General features: G+C 36.0%; 1 protein-coding gene across 1 annotated transcript in view; it reads left to right on the top strand.

The window, feature by feature from the left end:
* The window catches only part of PIK3C2G (phosphatidylinositol-4-phosphate 3-kinase catalytic subunit type 2 gamma), a 323,071-nt gene that overhangs the window by 283,332 nt on the left and 23,805 nt on the right, over window positions 1–15,934 (top strand). The window contains exons 29-30 of the mRNA XM_039222254.1: window positions 334–406; window positions 13,512–13,606. Of these exons, the coding sequence (XP_039078185.1) occupies window positions 334–406; window positions 13,512–13,606 (168 nt within the window). The remainder of the gene's footprint in view (window positions 1–333; window positions 407–13,511; window positions 13,607–15,934) is intronic.

Below are 15,934 nucleotides of genomic sequence, written 5' to 3'. Positions count from 1 at the left end.
TGGGTTCGAGCCCCGCATCAGGCTCTGTGCTGACAGCTCAGAGCCTGGAGCCTGTTTCAGATTCTGTGTCTCCCTGTCTCTCTGATCCTCCCCTGCTCACTCTCTCTCTCTCTCTCTCTCTCTCAGAAATAAATGAAACAAACAAAAAAAAGGCTATCTTCTGCCTATTTCCCTTCACATTGTCCTTCCTACATGAATGCTTGTGTCTAAATTTTCCCTTTTTATAAGAATACCAGTCATATTGAATCAGGAGTCCATCCTCCACTAGTGAATAGAAGCAATAAATAAATATAAGATATGAAGGAATACTATATTTTGTGTGTTTTTTTTCAGAGTGATTGTGTTCTTAGTTTTTTTCTCTCTGAGCCTGTGCAACAAACAATTGAAGAATCACTTGTGGACCTAGGCAAGTAATTTTATCATTATTACTATGTACAGTTTTTGAGTTTCTATATAATTGTGCAAAAAAATCTTAGCTATGTATTTTTTTCAACTTTCAAATTAAAATCTTTTTAATGAACAAGCTTAAGGGGTCTTTTCTATTTCCAAAGCTTTTTAACCCCTTAGACTATGTTCAAGTTAAATTAAACCAAGATGTGTTTGTCTAATTATGATAACTATATGATGTCACACTCTTAATTCATTTCAATTAATTGTGCTTCGAGGTAGAATTGCATGTCAGAGACAGAGTTCCTGTTTTCTCCTGCAGGTAAGTCGTCCAGGTTACTCAACATCTTAGAAAGCAACAAAAATAAATATAATGCAATAATAATGATTATGAATTATCTAGCCATTTCACTCTTACCCGTTAGAGCTCAGTAATTACTCTACCTCCCTCATGAAGTCTTCTTTCATTACCTGGATCCCAAACTAGCTCAACATAATTGTCCACCCTATTCTACGCCAAATGTGTGTTAATCCTAATGAACTTTTTTAGTGTTTCTCCTAGATTGGCAGGGACTCTTTTTGAATGTCCCATTAATTTTAAGCATCTGTAATATAATTCCATCGCCAGTAGCTATCAAATGCTGATACTGGTTTTTATCTCATGCAAGATTTGCAAGCGCATAATTTGCTAGACCTCACCCTCCTTTCCTTCGCAGCTCTTCATCTTTATTTTATCCATATCCTCCCTGTGATTCTTTGCCTTTAAGATCAGACCCATCAGCTTCTCACCTCTGCTTATATCTGACATTGTAGTTACTTACCCTTAGTTGCAGAGATCTACACAACCAGAGCAAGCTGAATAGTGTAATTGCTTATTAAGTTGTATATTTATGTATGTGTCAGACTGCTTCTTCTGTTAAACTGAAGTAACTTTAAACTGAGGACTCACTTTCCCACTATGCATTTCTCTGTACTCACAAGCTCCAAATTAATATAAGAATAGTACCTCTCTCCTTCCACTGTAATTTACTTATTTCATATCACTCTCTAAGACAGTTTGCTTATATAGCCAAACCATAACATTATTAAGTAAATATAGTTAATATAAACCAAACCACAAATATTATTCAGTAAATATAAGTTAATTTCTTACCATTTATATCATGTTTCTAAAGAATGATGCCCCCCCAGGGGCGCCTGGGTGGCTTAGTCAGTTAAGCGTCCGACTTTCGCTTAGGTCATGATCTCGCGGTTCGTGGGTTTGAGCCTCGCGTCGGGCTCTGTGCTGACTGCCAGCTCAGAGCCTGGAGCCTGTTTCAGTCTGTGACTCCCTCTCTCTCTGACCCTCCCCTGCTCACGCTGTCTCTCTCTCTCTCTCCTAGAAATAAATAAAACATCAAAAAAATTTAAAAAAAAAAAGAATGATGCCCCCCCAAATATTTCCTTTTTTCTTGTCATGATACACAAATATCTAACAAATATCTTCTTTTTAAAAATACTGTTAACTGGGGATAATTTTTACCATTAGTGTTTATAAATTTGAATTAACAAGATTAAAAAACATAAGGTTGCTGATTTCTAGAGTTGTCAGACTTTTTAAAGAGTCATAGGTTGACCTATATTCTGTCATAAAAGTCCTTAAAGAAAATTGTTTCTCTGTGTGTCAAAAAATTAAACTATGGATCACTATCAAATCTGTAGTTTTGCTGAGTAACTATTTCCCCATAGGGTGTTTGAAATGCGTAAACACACAAAAATAGGATTATTGTAAAAAATAAAGTATTGTAAAATGTAAAATTGTTTGATTTTTTCTCATTTGCATATTTCTTACTACATCAAACAATACCCAAGACTTGTTTTGACAGAGTGATGATGAACAAAAGATTTGATTCTCAATAATTGGCTGCATATAAAATACAGTCTATTTTTTTCTTTTGTTTTTTTTAAACATTTATTTATTATTGAGAAAGAGAGAGAGACAGAGCATGAGCATGGGAAGGACAGAGAGAGGGGGAGACACAGAATCCGAAGCAGGCTCCAGGCTCTGAGCTGTCAGCACAGAGCCCTATGCAGGTCTCAAACCCACAAGCAGTGAGATCATGACCTGAGCTGAAGCTGGTCGCTCAACCAACTGAGCCACCCAGATGTCCCCAGCCTATTGTTTTAAACCAACAAAACACACAGATGCCTGGGTGGTTCAGTTGGTTAAGCATCTGACTTTGGCTCCGGTCATGATCTTACAGCTTAAGGTTCAAGCTCCCCATCAGGCTCTGTACTGACAGCTCAGAGCCTGGAGCCTGCTTCAGATTTTGTGTCTCCCTCTCCCTCTGCCCATCCTCCACTCACACTCTGTCTCTCTCTCAAAATAAATGTTCAATAAAACTAAAAAAGAAATTTGTCTTTTTCTTATGTTTATTTATTTTGAGAGAGAGAGACAGAGAGTGAGCACAGAGAAGAGGCAAGGTGAGGGAGAGACAGAACCCCAAGTAGTCTCTGCACTGTCAGTACAGAGCCAGACACCAGGCTCAAACTCAACAAGCCATGAGATCATGATCTGAGCCAAAATCAAGAGCCTGATGCTTAACCAACTGAGTCACCCAGGTGCCCCAAGAATTTGTCTTTTAAAGTGCCAGACCAACCATCACTCTTCTCTACTTCACACTTTTCCTTGGCTTCCCATTGCCCTTAGGAAGGGCCAAGTTCATGGGTTTGTGACCAGTGCAGTCACACTAGGCACAGAGCTTAGAAAGGTCCTGCACTTGGTTTCATACTCTGCTGTCATTGTCTTAAAATTCTTAATAATTTTTGTAAAGGGGACCCTGCATTTTCACTTTGCATTTTCATATCACTGAGTCTCACAAATTATATAGCTGCCCCTGCCCTTAGGATAAAGACCAAAATCCTCATCATGGCATCCCAGTAGAATCTGGCATCCCCCAATTTCCCTTTCCAGCCCTAATATCAGACCCTTCCCTATCTTGATTCTTGTCTTTTTCTAGTTCCTCAACTCAGACAAGCACTCCAGCACCTGACAGATGGCACCTTTCTCGATCTGGACCACTTGACTCCCATTCTACCTTCTCCATCTTTTTCTTTCTTTTCTTTTCTTCTCTTTTCTTTTCTTTTCTTATCCTTCAGATCTCATTGCAATTGTCTTTGCTCTTAACTCCTAAAATGCTTTTTCTTCAAGATTATTGCAATGGTGATTATGGCTTTGTGTGCTTCTTTGTAGACTAGAAGTCCATGAAGACAAAATCTATGTCTATATTGCTCACCACTGTATCCCCAGAGATACACAGTGTCTGGTCTACTATAGATTCACTCTCCATAAATAATTACCAAACATAGGATTGATGACAGAAAGAACATGGAAGACACATTTATATTTTCCACCAAGGTAGCTTGTCATTTTTATTAAAAGGACAAAAGAGAAGAAATCTAAAATCCCAAATCATGCCACTCTTCCCACCCTTCCCACTTCCTGTGGCAGTGCCTGCGCACAAGGACTTCACTGCCTCCCAACCACTAGAATTCTCTTGAAGTATTACCTAGAAAACAAAACTTCTACAAATTATCACATTAAATATGGACTCAACCAGACTCACCCAAAACGCCACCCAGAAAGTTGCTGCAGTTTATCTTGTATATTCTTTAACTCTCTAATGGCATGATCCTCTATACTCTCTCCAAAGTAATAGAGGGCCCATGCCAGATAGTACCTCCACAAAAATATGAATTTATCCATCCTCCACCAGTACACAACACTGACACGCAGAAGATAGATTTTATTGTCAAGGTATAGTGACAACAACATAGGTAATGGAGTAGAACATGATCAAAGACAACAGTTGTCAGTGTTGAGAGAATGAATTAATGAGCATGTTTGGATGCCATTGGTAATTACAAATGGTTGCAAACAGGAGCTTTCAATCATTACCTCACATCACTACCTCCAGTTGGAGATGTTATTAATTTAAAAAAGAACTTGAAGCCCCTATCTCCATGGCAGGGTCCTCTCTGGTTAATGTTACAGCTACTCACTGTAGCAGAAATCAGTCAATTATCTATACACCGAAGTAGGTTACCCAGGTTTTCGGTGTAACTTTTAATGAGATGGAAGGACAAGAAAGAGAGGGCTAGGGTACTTAGAAATAAATACTTATATGAGGTTGTTTTTGAAAGTTGAAAGCTTTAAAATATTATGCATTTGCTATATTATATGATATAATACCATGTTTCCAATTAGAAAATTATTTCAGACTTTTACAGGCGGCTAATGCGGGCAAAAAAAGATGAAAAGAAGATGAGAGCTAGAAGACTTTCTCTAATTACTTTATTTCTAATAGCTGAGCATCAGAAGATATCACTGAAATCTAACAAATCAAGCAATAAAAAAATCATGGCATATGTAATATTAGTGTTAGGGAAACACTAAGAAAGATCATAACATTGAATATAATTAGGTGATAGATGAAAGTCAAGTGCAAAATGTTATACATTTGAATTTTATATCTGTCTCTATTAGGAAACAAATATTGTCAAAAAATAAAGGTCCAAGAATACTAAATGAAAGTAAACCCTAGAAAAGTAAAAGTTTTCTAAGTATTGCAAGTACATAAAAATAAACACAAATTACTTAGCCAAAGATTTTCTTTAAAAATAATAAAAACAAAAATGTTGTATTTCTTTAATAACATAAAACAATAACAGAAAATGAATCTGTTGTATCAATAAGTAGAAATGGGCTTAAACTCATCTATAAGGAAAAAAATTCAATTGGAGTAAAAGTATAAATCATAACTTTATACTTTATGTAAAAACACACCTAAGACAAAATGATTTTTAAAAATTGGAAATTAAACCCCAAGCACAGGTATATTAGGACATGGAGACTAGAAGCCACAATCTTAATAAAGAAAAGATGGCATTTAGGACAAGAAGCATTGAATTAAACAAGAATGCAACTTTATCATAAGTACAATTCTCAATAGATATGAGTAGTTGTATCATATATCATATATCAACTATATGACAGCAACATATCTAAAGCAGAAATTTTGGAACATTCAAAGAAAAAATACACAAAAACATACTGGTAATAAGATATTCTAATTAACTTCTCTTGATTGATGAAAGACCGAGTGAAAAAAAATGAGTAGATACAGGGGCGCTTGGGTGGCTCAGTCAGTTAAGCATCTGACTTTGGCTCAGGTCATGATCTCCCAGTTCACAGGCTGGAGCCTGTTTCAGATTCTCTCTCATTTTGTGTCTTCCCCTCTCCTACTTACGCTGTTTCTCTATTTCTCTCTCTCTCTCTCTCAAAAATAAATAAAAGCATTAAAATTTTTTAAATAAGTAGATACAAAGAACACTAAATAAAATTAATAAGGAAAAATTGATTACATAAAACTCTTTATCCTGAAAATCATGAAAATAGATTATATATTAGGCCAAAAAGAAAGTTTCAGTAAATCTTAAAAAGTAGAAATGGTACAGATATATTTTCTAATCGTGAGAAAGTAAAGTGAAAAATTAATTTTAAAAATTCAAAAAGCAAAAGATACTTAAGTTTAAATATTTATAAAACAAAGCCCTCTTAAACAACTTTTGGGCCAAAAGACTTAAAGCACAAAATGGCAAAATTTCTAAAGAATAACAATATATCTCAGAAACTGTGGGAGAAAGATAAAGCAATGCTCAGTAACTGGAAACATTGGAACACAAAACAAAACAAAAGAATAAAAAAATTAAAAAAATAAATGGATGAAGATTCAAGTAGAGATTAATGAGTTAGAACACAGAAAACAGAATAAATAAATCTGGAAGTTAAAAGTAAACAATAAAATAAAAAAGCCAATAGCTAATCTAATCAAAAGACTGGGGGCAAGAACACTTTGATGATTCAGTCCTTTAAGCATTCGACTTTGCCTCAGGTCATGATCTCCTGGTTTGTGGGTTTGAGCCCTGCATAAGGCTCCGTGCTGACAACCTGGAGTCTGGAGCCTGCTTTAGATTCTGTGTCTCCCTCTCTCTTTCTGCCTCTCCCTCACTCATACTCTGTCTCTGTCTTTCCCCAAAATAAGTAAACATTTTTAAAAATGGCGGCAAATGCAAATATATAAAATACAAAAGGAGAATCAAGAAGTAACCATAGAAAAAGATGAAACTGAAGAATAGTTGGATACTACTTTGTTAAGTCTACAAAACTAAATTTGTAAATCTGTCTGAAATAGATAATGTTCTAGGAAAACACAATTTACTCTTTCTAGAAAAGATCAAGTTTGATAGAAAAAGAAGCTTCAGAAAGCAACCTTTAGAACAATACCAAGTTCAGATGATTTCCATAGGAATTCTACAAAACCTTTAAAAAAGTAGGTAATTCCATTGTTAAACAATTCCAGAGCAGAGAATAGTAAAGAAATTTTTCCACATTATTCTTATGAAGCATATAAAGTATTTATGCCAGTAGCTTCAAGGGATACAAGAACAGCAAAAAAGGAATCACAGCCTAATCTCATTTCTGAGTATTAATGGAAAATTCTAAATAAGATATTTGCCAAAATAATCCACCGGCACTCTAAAGGAATGAAATTCACCAGGACCAGAAATGCAAAAATCATTCAATAGTGGTAATATACAGTATACATGTTATCATCTTGAAAGACTTAAAGAGAAAAATTGTACGGTTGTCTCTATAGACAGACCCTGAAAAGGTACTTGATAAATTTCAGTAAACTTTCTTGACAGAACACTCAAAAACAAGTGGGCTTATTTAACATGAGAAAATGTATCTATCTTACCTATCTAAAGCCCACATCAGGCATGACCAAAAAAAAAAAAAAAAAGAACAGTGGAAAAACATTTCCACTGAAGTATAAAATAAGACACTATACCCGTGATCATCATGATTACCAACAATTGGCTCACTCTTTTACCTCCTTCAGATCTTTGCTCAGAATTAACCTTCTCTGGGCACCTGAGTGGCTCAGTCAGTTTAAGCACTGTCCGGTTTCAGCCCAGGTCATGATCTCATGTTTCTTGAGTTTGAGCCCTGCGTTAGGATCTCTGCTGTTAGCAGAAAGCCTGCTTCAGATCCTCCATCCCCATTTCTCTTTACCTCTTCCCCACTCACATATGTGTTGTCTCTCTCTCAAAAATAATAAATTTTTAAAAATTAAAAAAATTTACCTTCTCAATGAAAAGTACACTGATCATCCCATCTAAAATTGCAAACTAATTCTTATTCTGTTAGTCCTCAGTGCTTTCATCATGTTCTGGGTTTTATTTTCTTATCATTTATCATATTCAGCTTATTGTAAGTTTTACTTATTAAGTGTTTTTGCTTTTTATATCTCCCTAGCTTCTATAGAAATGCCAAGAGAGAAATTTTGTCTAAACTGTTCCAAGGGCCTAGAACAGTGCCTTGTCCATAAGAGATCCATAAATATTTGTGAAATGATTGTATGAAATTGAAAAAAACCTTATAAACAAAGTTTGGCAAAGAGAAGATAAAACTAACAATATCTGCCAGTAAAAGGATTACATACCTAGAAAAATAAGAATCAACTAAGAATCTGTCAGAAATGATTAAAATTCAATAAAGGTATCAGGTACCAAATTGATGTGTAGATAAAGATAGAATAAAGATAGAAATGGATCCCAGGGGCACGTGGGTGGCTCAGCATCCAACTGTTGGTTTTGACTTAGATCATGATCTCACAGTTCATGAGATTGAACCATGCATCTGGCTCTGCACTAACAGCACAGAGTTTGCTTGGGATTCTTTCTCTGCCCGTCCCCCACTTGCACCCCCTCTCTCAAAATAAATATATAAACTTAAAAGAAAAAGAAGAAGATAGATATCACTTTCAACAGCAGGGAAAAAAATACCTAGGAATAAATTGAACAGGAAATATGTAAACTCGAATGAAGAAAACTTTAAAGCATTACTGAAGGATTTCAAAGATGCCTGAACAAAAGGAAAAACCTAATAGCATGCTCTTGTACAGGAAGATTACGGATAGGATCATGAACCCTATGTCAGATATTTCTGATCTAATTTTGAATATAATTCTTAAAAATATTAACAGATTTATTTTTAATCAGATAAGTTAATTCTACAGTTCATAAAGAAAAACAAATAAAGGCAGAGAAATTTAACAAATTTAACAAAAGCAGAGAGGTAATACTAGCCCTATAAGACACATTACAAAGCCTTTATAATTGAAACAGTGTAGTGTTGGCCTAAACACGATGAATAAATAGAACATAATAAATTGTCCATAAGTAGAGTCAAATACATTCAGGGATTTAATATGCAGTCAAACCACTAAGGAAAATTTCAGTAAATAGTGATGAGGTAGCATATTCCACACCATATGCCAGGATAAATACCAAATGAATGAAAGATTTTAAATGTAAATAACAATGCCATATATATAACAAAGAAAACAGAAAACGCTTTTATAATCTGAGGATGAGCTGGTAATGTTATGACTACGTATCCAGAAGCCATAATAATTTTGCATGATATAAAAAAAACTATAGCAAAGTTTTAAAAAAATTCAAAGACAAATGAAAAATAGGTGAAATATTTGCAGTTTATCATAAAGAATTGGTTGTCGAATATATAACCATCTAGAAATTGGTAAGAAAAAGACCAACAACCAAATAGAAAATTGTGTGAAGAATATGAAAAGATGTACACACAAAAAAATGCAAAGGCTCTTAAGCAAAAGAAAGGGTCCTCCAACTCACTCACAATAAAAATACAAGTTAAAATTACACTGATACTATTTTTAATTCATCAGATTAGGCAAAAATTCAAAAAATTAATAAGCTTGGTTACAAATCAGCAGGCACTCTTACACACTGCTGGTGGTAATGCAAATTGGTACAACCTCCATGGAAGGTGATTTGGCAACATTTATCAAAATTACAAATGCTAATACCCTTTGACCAGCAATTCTGCTGCTGGAAATTTATCCTATGATATTTGTATACAGGTACAAAATAACATGCATACAAAGCTATTTATCGCAGCATGGTTTGTAACAGCTGCAAAACATTGGAAACTGCCCATATGCCCATCGATGGGGAACTGGTTAAATAAATTATGATATTTCACATAATGAAATAATATTCAATTATATTTAAAAAAAATAAAGAAGCTCTGTGTTATAAAAATGTCTCCAAGATCTTTGTGAAGAATAGTAAATATGCTATTCCTTTTGTGGAAACGGGGAGAGTGGATGAAAATACTTACTGATATTTGCTTTTGTGAGAAACTGTGGAAGGGCAAGTGTCCCTCTGGAGGGACACATGGGAGACTAATGACATACTGGCGAAGGGACTGGGTGGATAGGTGTGAGGAACGGGGGAAGGTATTTTGCTGTATACTTTTCAAGTACATTTTTATTTTTTTAATTATATGAATATATTATCATCTGAAAACATGTTTTGAAATGCCATTTTTTAACATTAATGGACACACACATTATGCATAATGAGTGCTGTATTATCTGCTCTGGTGTCATACATTCAAACAGTTCAACACAATCATCCTTAGGATCAAACACAGAGATAGAAAGAGTGTAGGCGCATGCGGGAGTAAGAATGAGCTGTCAGCACAGCACAGAGCCTCAGGCAGGGCTCAAATTCACCAACCATGAGACCATGACCCAAGCCAAAATCATGACCTGAGTCAAAAGTCAGACACCTAACTGACTGAGCCACCAGGGTGCCCCATTAGTTCTTAGAGTCATTATAAATGGTTACGTATAATCAGATTCTCCAGACTAACTTGAAGCAGAAAGTCAAAATATTCTAGCATCTTCATGTCCATATGAAACTATTCTCAAAATTCTCCCTCTCTGGGTTCTTCATTTAAAATCTTTCCCTGAGATTATTGCCCCCTTGTTTGCCCCGTTACAGCATGGTGTTTAAGAACAAAGACTTTCGAGATTATTTAACCTTGCATGATTTATTGTCTGCATGACTTGTGAACAAATGCTTTCGTTCCCATATGTATAAAGCGAGGTAACACAAACTTTATAGAATTGCTATGAGGATTGAGTGAGTTCATGCATATAAAGCTCTCAGCCCAATGTTTGGCATACAGTAAGAGTTCTAGAAATATTAAGAGCCTCTACTATTACTACACTGAATACTAAAACTTCGTGGTGGCCTGAGTTTTCCCTGAGTTCTGAATTCTGCCATGCACTGATAGATACTGGTTACTGATCTGGCATAAGAGTTTCAGAGTGGAATATCACCTTCAGTCAGTTGAAATAACAGTTACAAGGTTACTATTTAGACACTCAATCATAAATTTATGCTAATTTCTTACCTTCAACTTAAAAGTCCTCTGATTAATCACACTGAGTTTCTAGGTAGTAATCTTTTCACACTTTAATTGAAAAATAATGTCCACTGTGCATCAGAAAGTCATCAGTATTTTTTACATGCTCACACCAAAAATCCAATTAAATTTTTTTATTATGAATGCAATTTACCTCAGTACTACACTCAGAATTACCTCATAGTACCTCTAAGTCATAATGTCTCTCAGTCATTGTAATCAAGACATTTTAAGGAAAAAAAAATTTATTATTTTCTGTAATTACGACTTCAATTGCAAGAAACAATGTCCATTTTAATTATTTCAATATCAATAATGCACATTAGTAATAACATTAATTAATATTACCTCCATACAGTGGCTCCTGAGTGGCTCCATTGGTTAAACATCAGACTCTTGATTTTGGCTCAGGTCATGATCCCACAGTTTGTGAGATCAAGCCCTGTGTAGGGCTCTGCACTGACAGCACAGAGCCTACTTGGGATTCTCTCTCTCTCAAGATAAATAAACAAACTTAAAAAAAAATACCTGCATACAATGCGTATGTGTATTTTTACTACATGTAAAAATCTTTGGAAAGGGAAACATACCAGTCAAGTTTAATTTTAAAGGTTAGAGAGGATTACAGGGCTGAGACTGACTCTCAGAAAACAATGTGGACCACAATGAGACCACAGCAGAACACTGCCAAATTTCTTGTTATTAATAAACTTCTCTCTAACTTTCCTCAGAGAATATACAAACAGAGATTAGCAATGGAAATATCAGAAAAACTGCAAATTATGCTTAATCTTTGGGCTATAAACCAGAAATTTTTAATTAGGAAACTAAGCCTTCATTTTCATGATGGAATGATATAACTTGAAAAAAATTAGACTACTTTTGCTATTAAATAAAAGTTAAGTGTGACATTATGGACAGGCACTGATTTATATATCTCTCGAGGATATAGGTGGGAAAGTCAGCCTCGAGGGAGATTATAATCCACTAAGCAAATTGAGTCATGTAAGATAATAAGTATGATACAAATATTAAGTGATAAGTCCTGTGCTAGGGGAGTTCAGAGAGAGATGACCACAGAAACTATTTTGCATTTTAATTAGTCCTTTTTTTTTTTAATTTTTTTTTTTTTTAATTTCTAGGAGAGAGAGAGAGAGAGAGACAGCGTGAGCAGGGGAGGGTCAGAGAGAAAGGGAGTCACAGACTGAAACAGGCTCCAGGCTCCGAGCTGGCAGTCAGCACAGAGCCCGACGCGGGGCTCGAACCCACGAACCGCGAGATCATGACCTAAGCGAAAGTCGGACGCTTAACCGACTAAGCCACCCAGGCGCCCCTTAATTAGTCCTTGTAGAAAGATAAAAGTTCAATAGCCAAAAATCTTAGAAGAGGTCATTTCATATGAAGAGAATGATATGAGCAATGCCTGGAAGGAAATAGCAGAGCATGTTTGTAGAACTAAATGTACAGATTACTGTATGGAATAAAAAAGTGGGAAATAAAACAACAGAAATATTCAATACAATACAAAGCAAAAACATAAGTCTGAAAAATTCAATTTTTTTTCATAAGCACTGGAAATCTGTGAACAGTACTTTGATTAAAAGAATAATTTTATAGGGGCGTCTGGGTGGCTCAGTCAGTTGAGTGTCCAACTTCGGTTCAGATCATGATCTCTAGTTCATGAGTTCAAGTACTGCATTGGCCTGCCGCTCTTAACACAGGAGTCCCTTTGGATCCTCTGTCTCACTTTCTTCTTGCCCCTCCCCCACACACTCTCTCTCAAAAATAAATAAACAACAACAAAAAAGAGTAATTTTATAGAAGTTGCTGTAGGAAAATTACACTGGTAATTGTGTACAAATAGATTTGAGTTCTGAGAGAGAGGAAGAGAATGTTCTAGTAATTCAGACAAGATACACATTCATATAAGGCTGAACTAGGAGCTGTGGAACTAGACTGGAAGAAATGAATGCAAATATATGGAGAAGACTATTAATTGCAAATATTTATTAAGAGATTACATTGTGAAAACTTTTGAATTTCTCAGTTAATCATCTCAACTATTCTGAAGTAGGTAACTAGTATTTCCACTTTAAGCAAGTCAATTAACTTAGTTATTGTAACACAGTCTCTTTTAAGATTTTTTAATTGTTTTTTAATGTTTATTTTTGCAAGAGAAAGAGAGTGTAAGCGGGCAAGGGGTAGAGAGAGAGGGAGACACAGAATCCGAAGCAGACTCTAGGCTCTGAGCTGTCAGCACAGAGCCCGATGCAGGGATCAAATTCAGGAACTGCGAGATCATGACCGGAGCCGAAGTCAGACACTTAACTGACTGAGCCACCCAGGCGCCCCGACACACTTACATGTACTGCTGGGACCTGAACCCCAGGCTTACTGACTTTGAAAGCCAACATTTTCGTGCTCTCTAATACTTACACATATTGTACTGAACATTGAGAAATTTGAAGCCAAAAATGGCACTAAGTTTTCGAATTTAAATAATTGGGAAAATAATCAAACAAAACAAACACAAAATCAATAAAAAATACAAAATATAAGGAGAAAGAGACAGTTCAGGATCATTAGACAAAAATCCCATCTTCAACCAACTCAGTTCCCTAAAGAGTATTCTGTTTTCTGCACGATCTGAAACATGTTTCTTTTGCACAGTATTCATTGGTCCTATTTTACTCTTTAAATGTCTAATTTATCCTGTGATGAACCACTTCCAATTTAACCCACTGAAATTCTTTTGCTTTTTCAGGTGAGAAGTTTTCTGACAAGATGCCTAAGGTGCAGTTAGTGATATCACATGAGGATGCGAAGCTGACCATACTAGTGAAACACATGAAAAACATTGTAAGCTTATTATTTCTAATGAGAAACATGTAAACCTACATTTAAAAATCGTGTGCCTCCTTCAGGCAATTAATGTCAACATTAGTAAGAGGAATGGGGCCAGCCACCAAGTTTAAGTGAGGAACAGTGGGCCAATTACAATGTTCTGCCTCAGTATGATTGCGATCCCTGGGGTAAAGACTATAAAATATTTCACAGGCAAAGTCCTAGAATGAAAATTAGACTTTACTCACAGTGAAGTGTCAGGCCAAATCTAGCGAAGAAGGTTTGAAAATGCAGGAATAGCTAGAGCATTAAGGTCCAAAGGGAAAAAAGCGAGGTCCCAAGAATTCACATCTTTCTCATCTTGCCGAGCTTAGTGGAAGATTACTCATCTCTTTGAATAGCACTAGCACTTTCTCTGTGAGGCCAGCAACTTTAGGCTTTCCCCCCAGATGCCCATTGAGTACATTGAGTTTATACCACCCAAACAGTTATGTTCTGATGTAATTGCTCAGAGATCTATCTTTCCCCTCAAAAAATAATATTATCTTGAGGACAGGAAACCCATCTTTATATACCAGAACATAGGACAACAATGGCACTTAGCCTCTAAAAAAAACCTGAACACTATTCCATTATACCCTATTCCTCTCTGAAGATGGGTCAAGTCAGAGGCATGGATAGCAGTTGGACCATTGCCATTGAGTAAGGGAGGGAGCATTCTGCGTCACAGTGTACTTAATTCATGGTCGGAGACTGGGTGCAGCAACCTGAAGGGGGTAACTCTAAGCTTTGCCACTTCTCCAGTCTTCCTCTAGTCTTCGCAAAGCAGGTCCTCCATGTGGTAAAACTCCCCAGGAGACTGCTCAATATAGAGAAAGTCAGTAGCACTATTTTGGCTCTATCCCTTATGCATATCTCAGGATGTGCTTGGAAAGACTTAAAGGAGCAAACCCTTTTCATTGTGATGTGATCTGGAACATACTAGAATTTAACAAATATCTGTTCCGTGAACAAATAGTTGGCATAATTTGCAGGGAATACATCCTTTACAAACTTAGAATTAGCCAGCTATCCAAGGATGCTTGTTTGTAAGTCTGTGGTGCTCGTAATCAACAATTTTTGTAATAGCTGGGCAAATATTATTAGATTTGTTTCTGTAGAACTTCAGTCATTAAAATAATTGTTTTCAATTGCTTTTGATAAAATAATCATCCTTTTAAAAAATTTTAATGTTTATTTATTTTTGAGAGAGAGTGAGTGAGCACAAGTGGGAGAGGGGCAGAGACAGAGAGGGAGACACAGAATCTGAAGCAGGCTCCAGGCTCTGAGCTGTCAGCACAGAGCCCGTGAGATCATGACCTGAGCCGAAGTCAGATGCTTAACTGACTGAGCCACCCAGGCGCCCATAAAATAATTATCTTAAATGAGAATAGGATTTGTTTAAGAAATTCTTAGTCTGGGAAATGAAGATTCAATTAGGTAATATTTATGGCTATATATATGTTCATAGACTTTAAGCATCTGTATAAATATCTGTGATAAAGTAAGAGAATGTTAAGAAATGGTGTTAATCAAGTTAACAGAACTTAAATTTATATGCTATATGATTGTTAATTGAAAATAATCCTCTTGGAAATTATGTATTTATTCCAATTATATCATTGCTTAAAATGTTTTAGAACATGCCTGTTGACATTGCTTTTATTTTTTTTTATTTTTTTTTTATTGTTTTATTTATTTCTAGGAGAGAGAGAGAGAGACAGCGTGAGCAGGGGAGGGTCAGAGAGAGAGGGAGTCACAGACTGAAACAGGCTCCAGGCTCCGAGCTGGCAGTCAGCACAGAGCCCGACGCGGGGCTCGAACCCACGAACCGCGAGATCATGACCAAAGCGCAAGTCGGACGCTTAACCGACTAGGCCACCCAGGCGCCCCGACATTGCTTTTAGATATGCCCTATAAACCACACAGTAAACTTGGTGATATCACTCAATAGTCATGCCTGATAGTTGATCAAAAGCAGTATTAACCAATTTGGTCACCTATTTGATTCACCAGATAAATCCCCAAATTACTTTTGACAGTTTTCACAACTGCATTTTATAGTGAGATGAAGTTGCACTAACAATAAGAATATTCAAAACGAATGTGATGCAGGCATGAAGGGAAAGGAGAAAGTGAGCAAGAGCTTGAATGTAAGATTTAGAGCAAGTGATGGGTAAATGGCAAGTGACCAGGTGAATTCTACAAGGAATAAAAAGCCATCTAGGGCCACTAGAGCCTATGCCAATGTCCTCAGAAAGAAAGTTATTAATAATGATGTAATACTTCTTGCAATCTGACTTC

Source organism: Hyaena hyaena, unplaced genomic scaffold, assembly GCF_003009895.1.
Source record: "Hyaena hyaena isolate Hyena2069 unplaced genomic scaffold, ASM300989v1 scaffold_1089, whole genome shotgun sequence".
In the NCBI taxonomy this organism is placed as follows: domain Eukaryota; kingdom Metazoa; phylum Chordata; class Mammalia; order Carnivora; family Hyaenidae; genus Hyaena; species Hyaena hyaena.
This window is presented reverse-complemented; position numbering and strand designations above follow the sequence as displayed.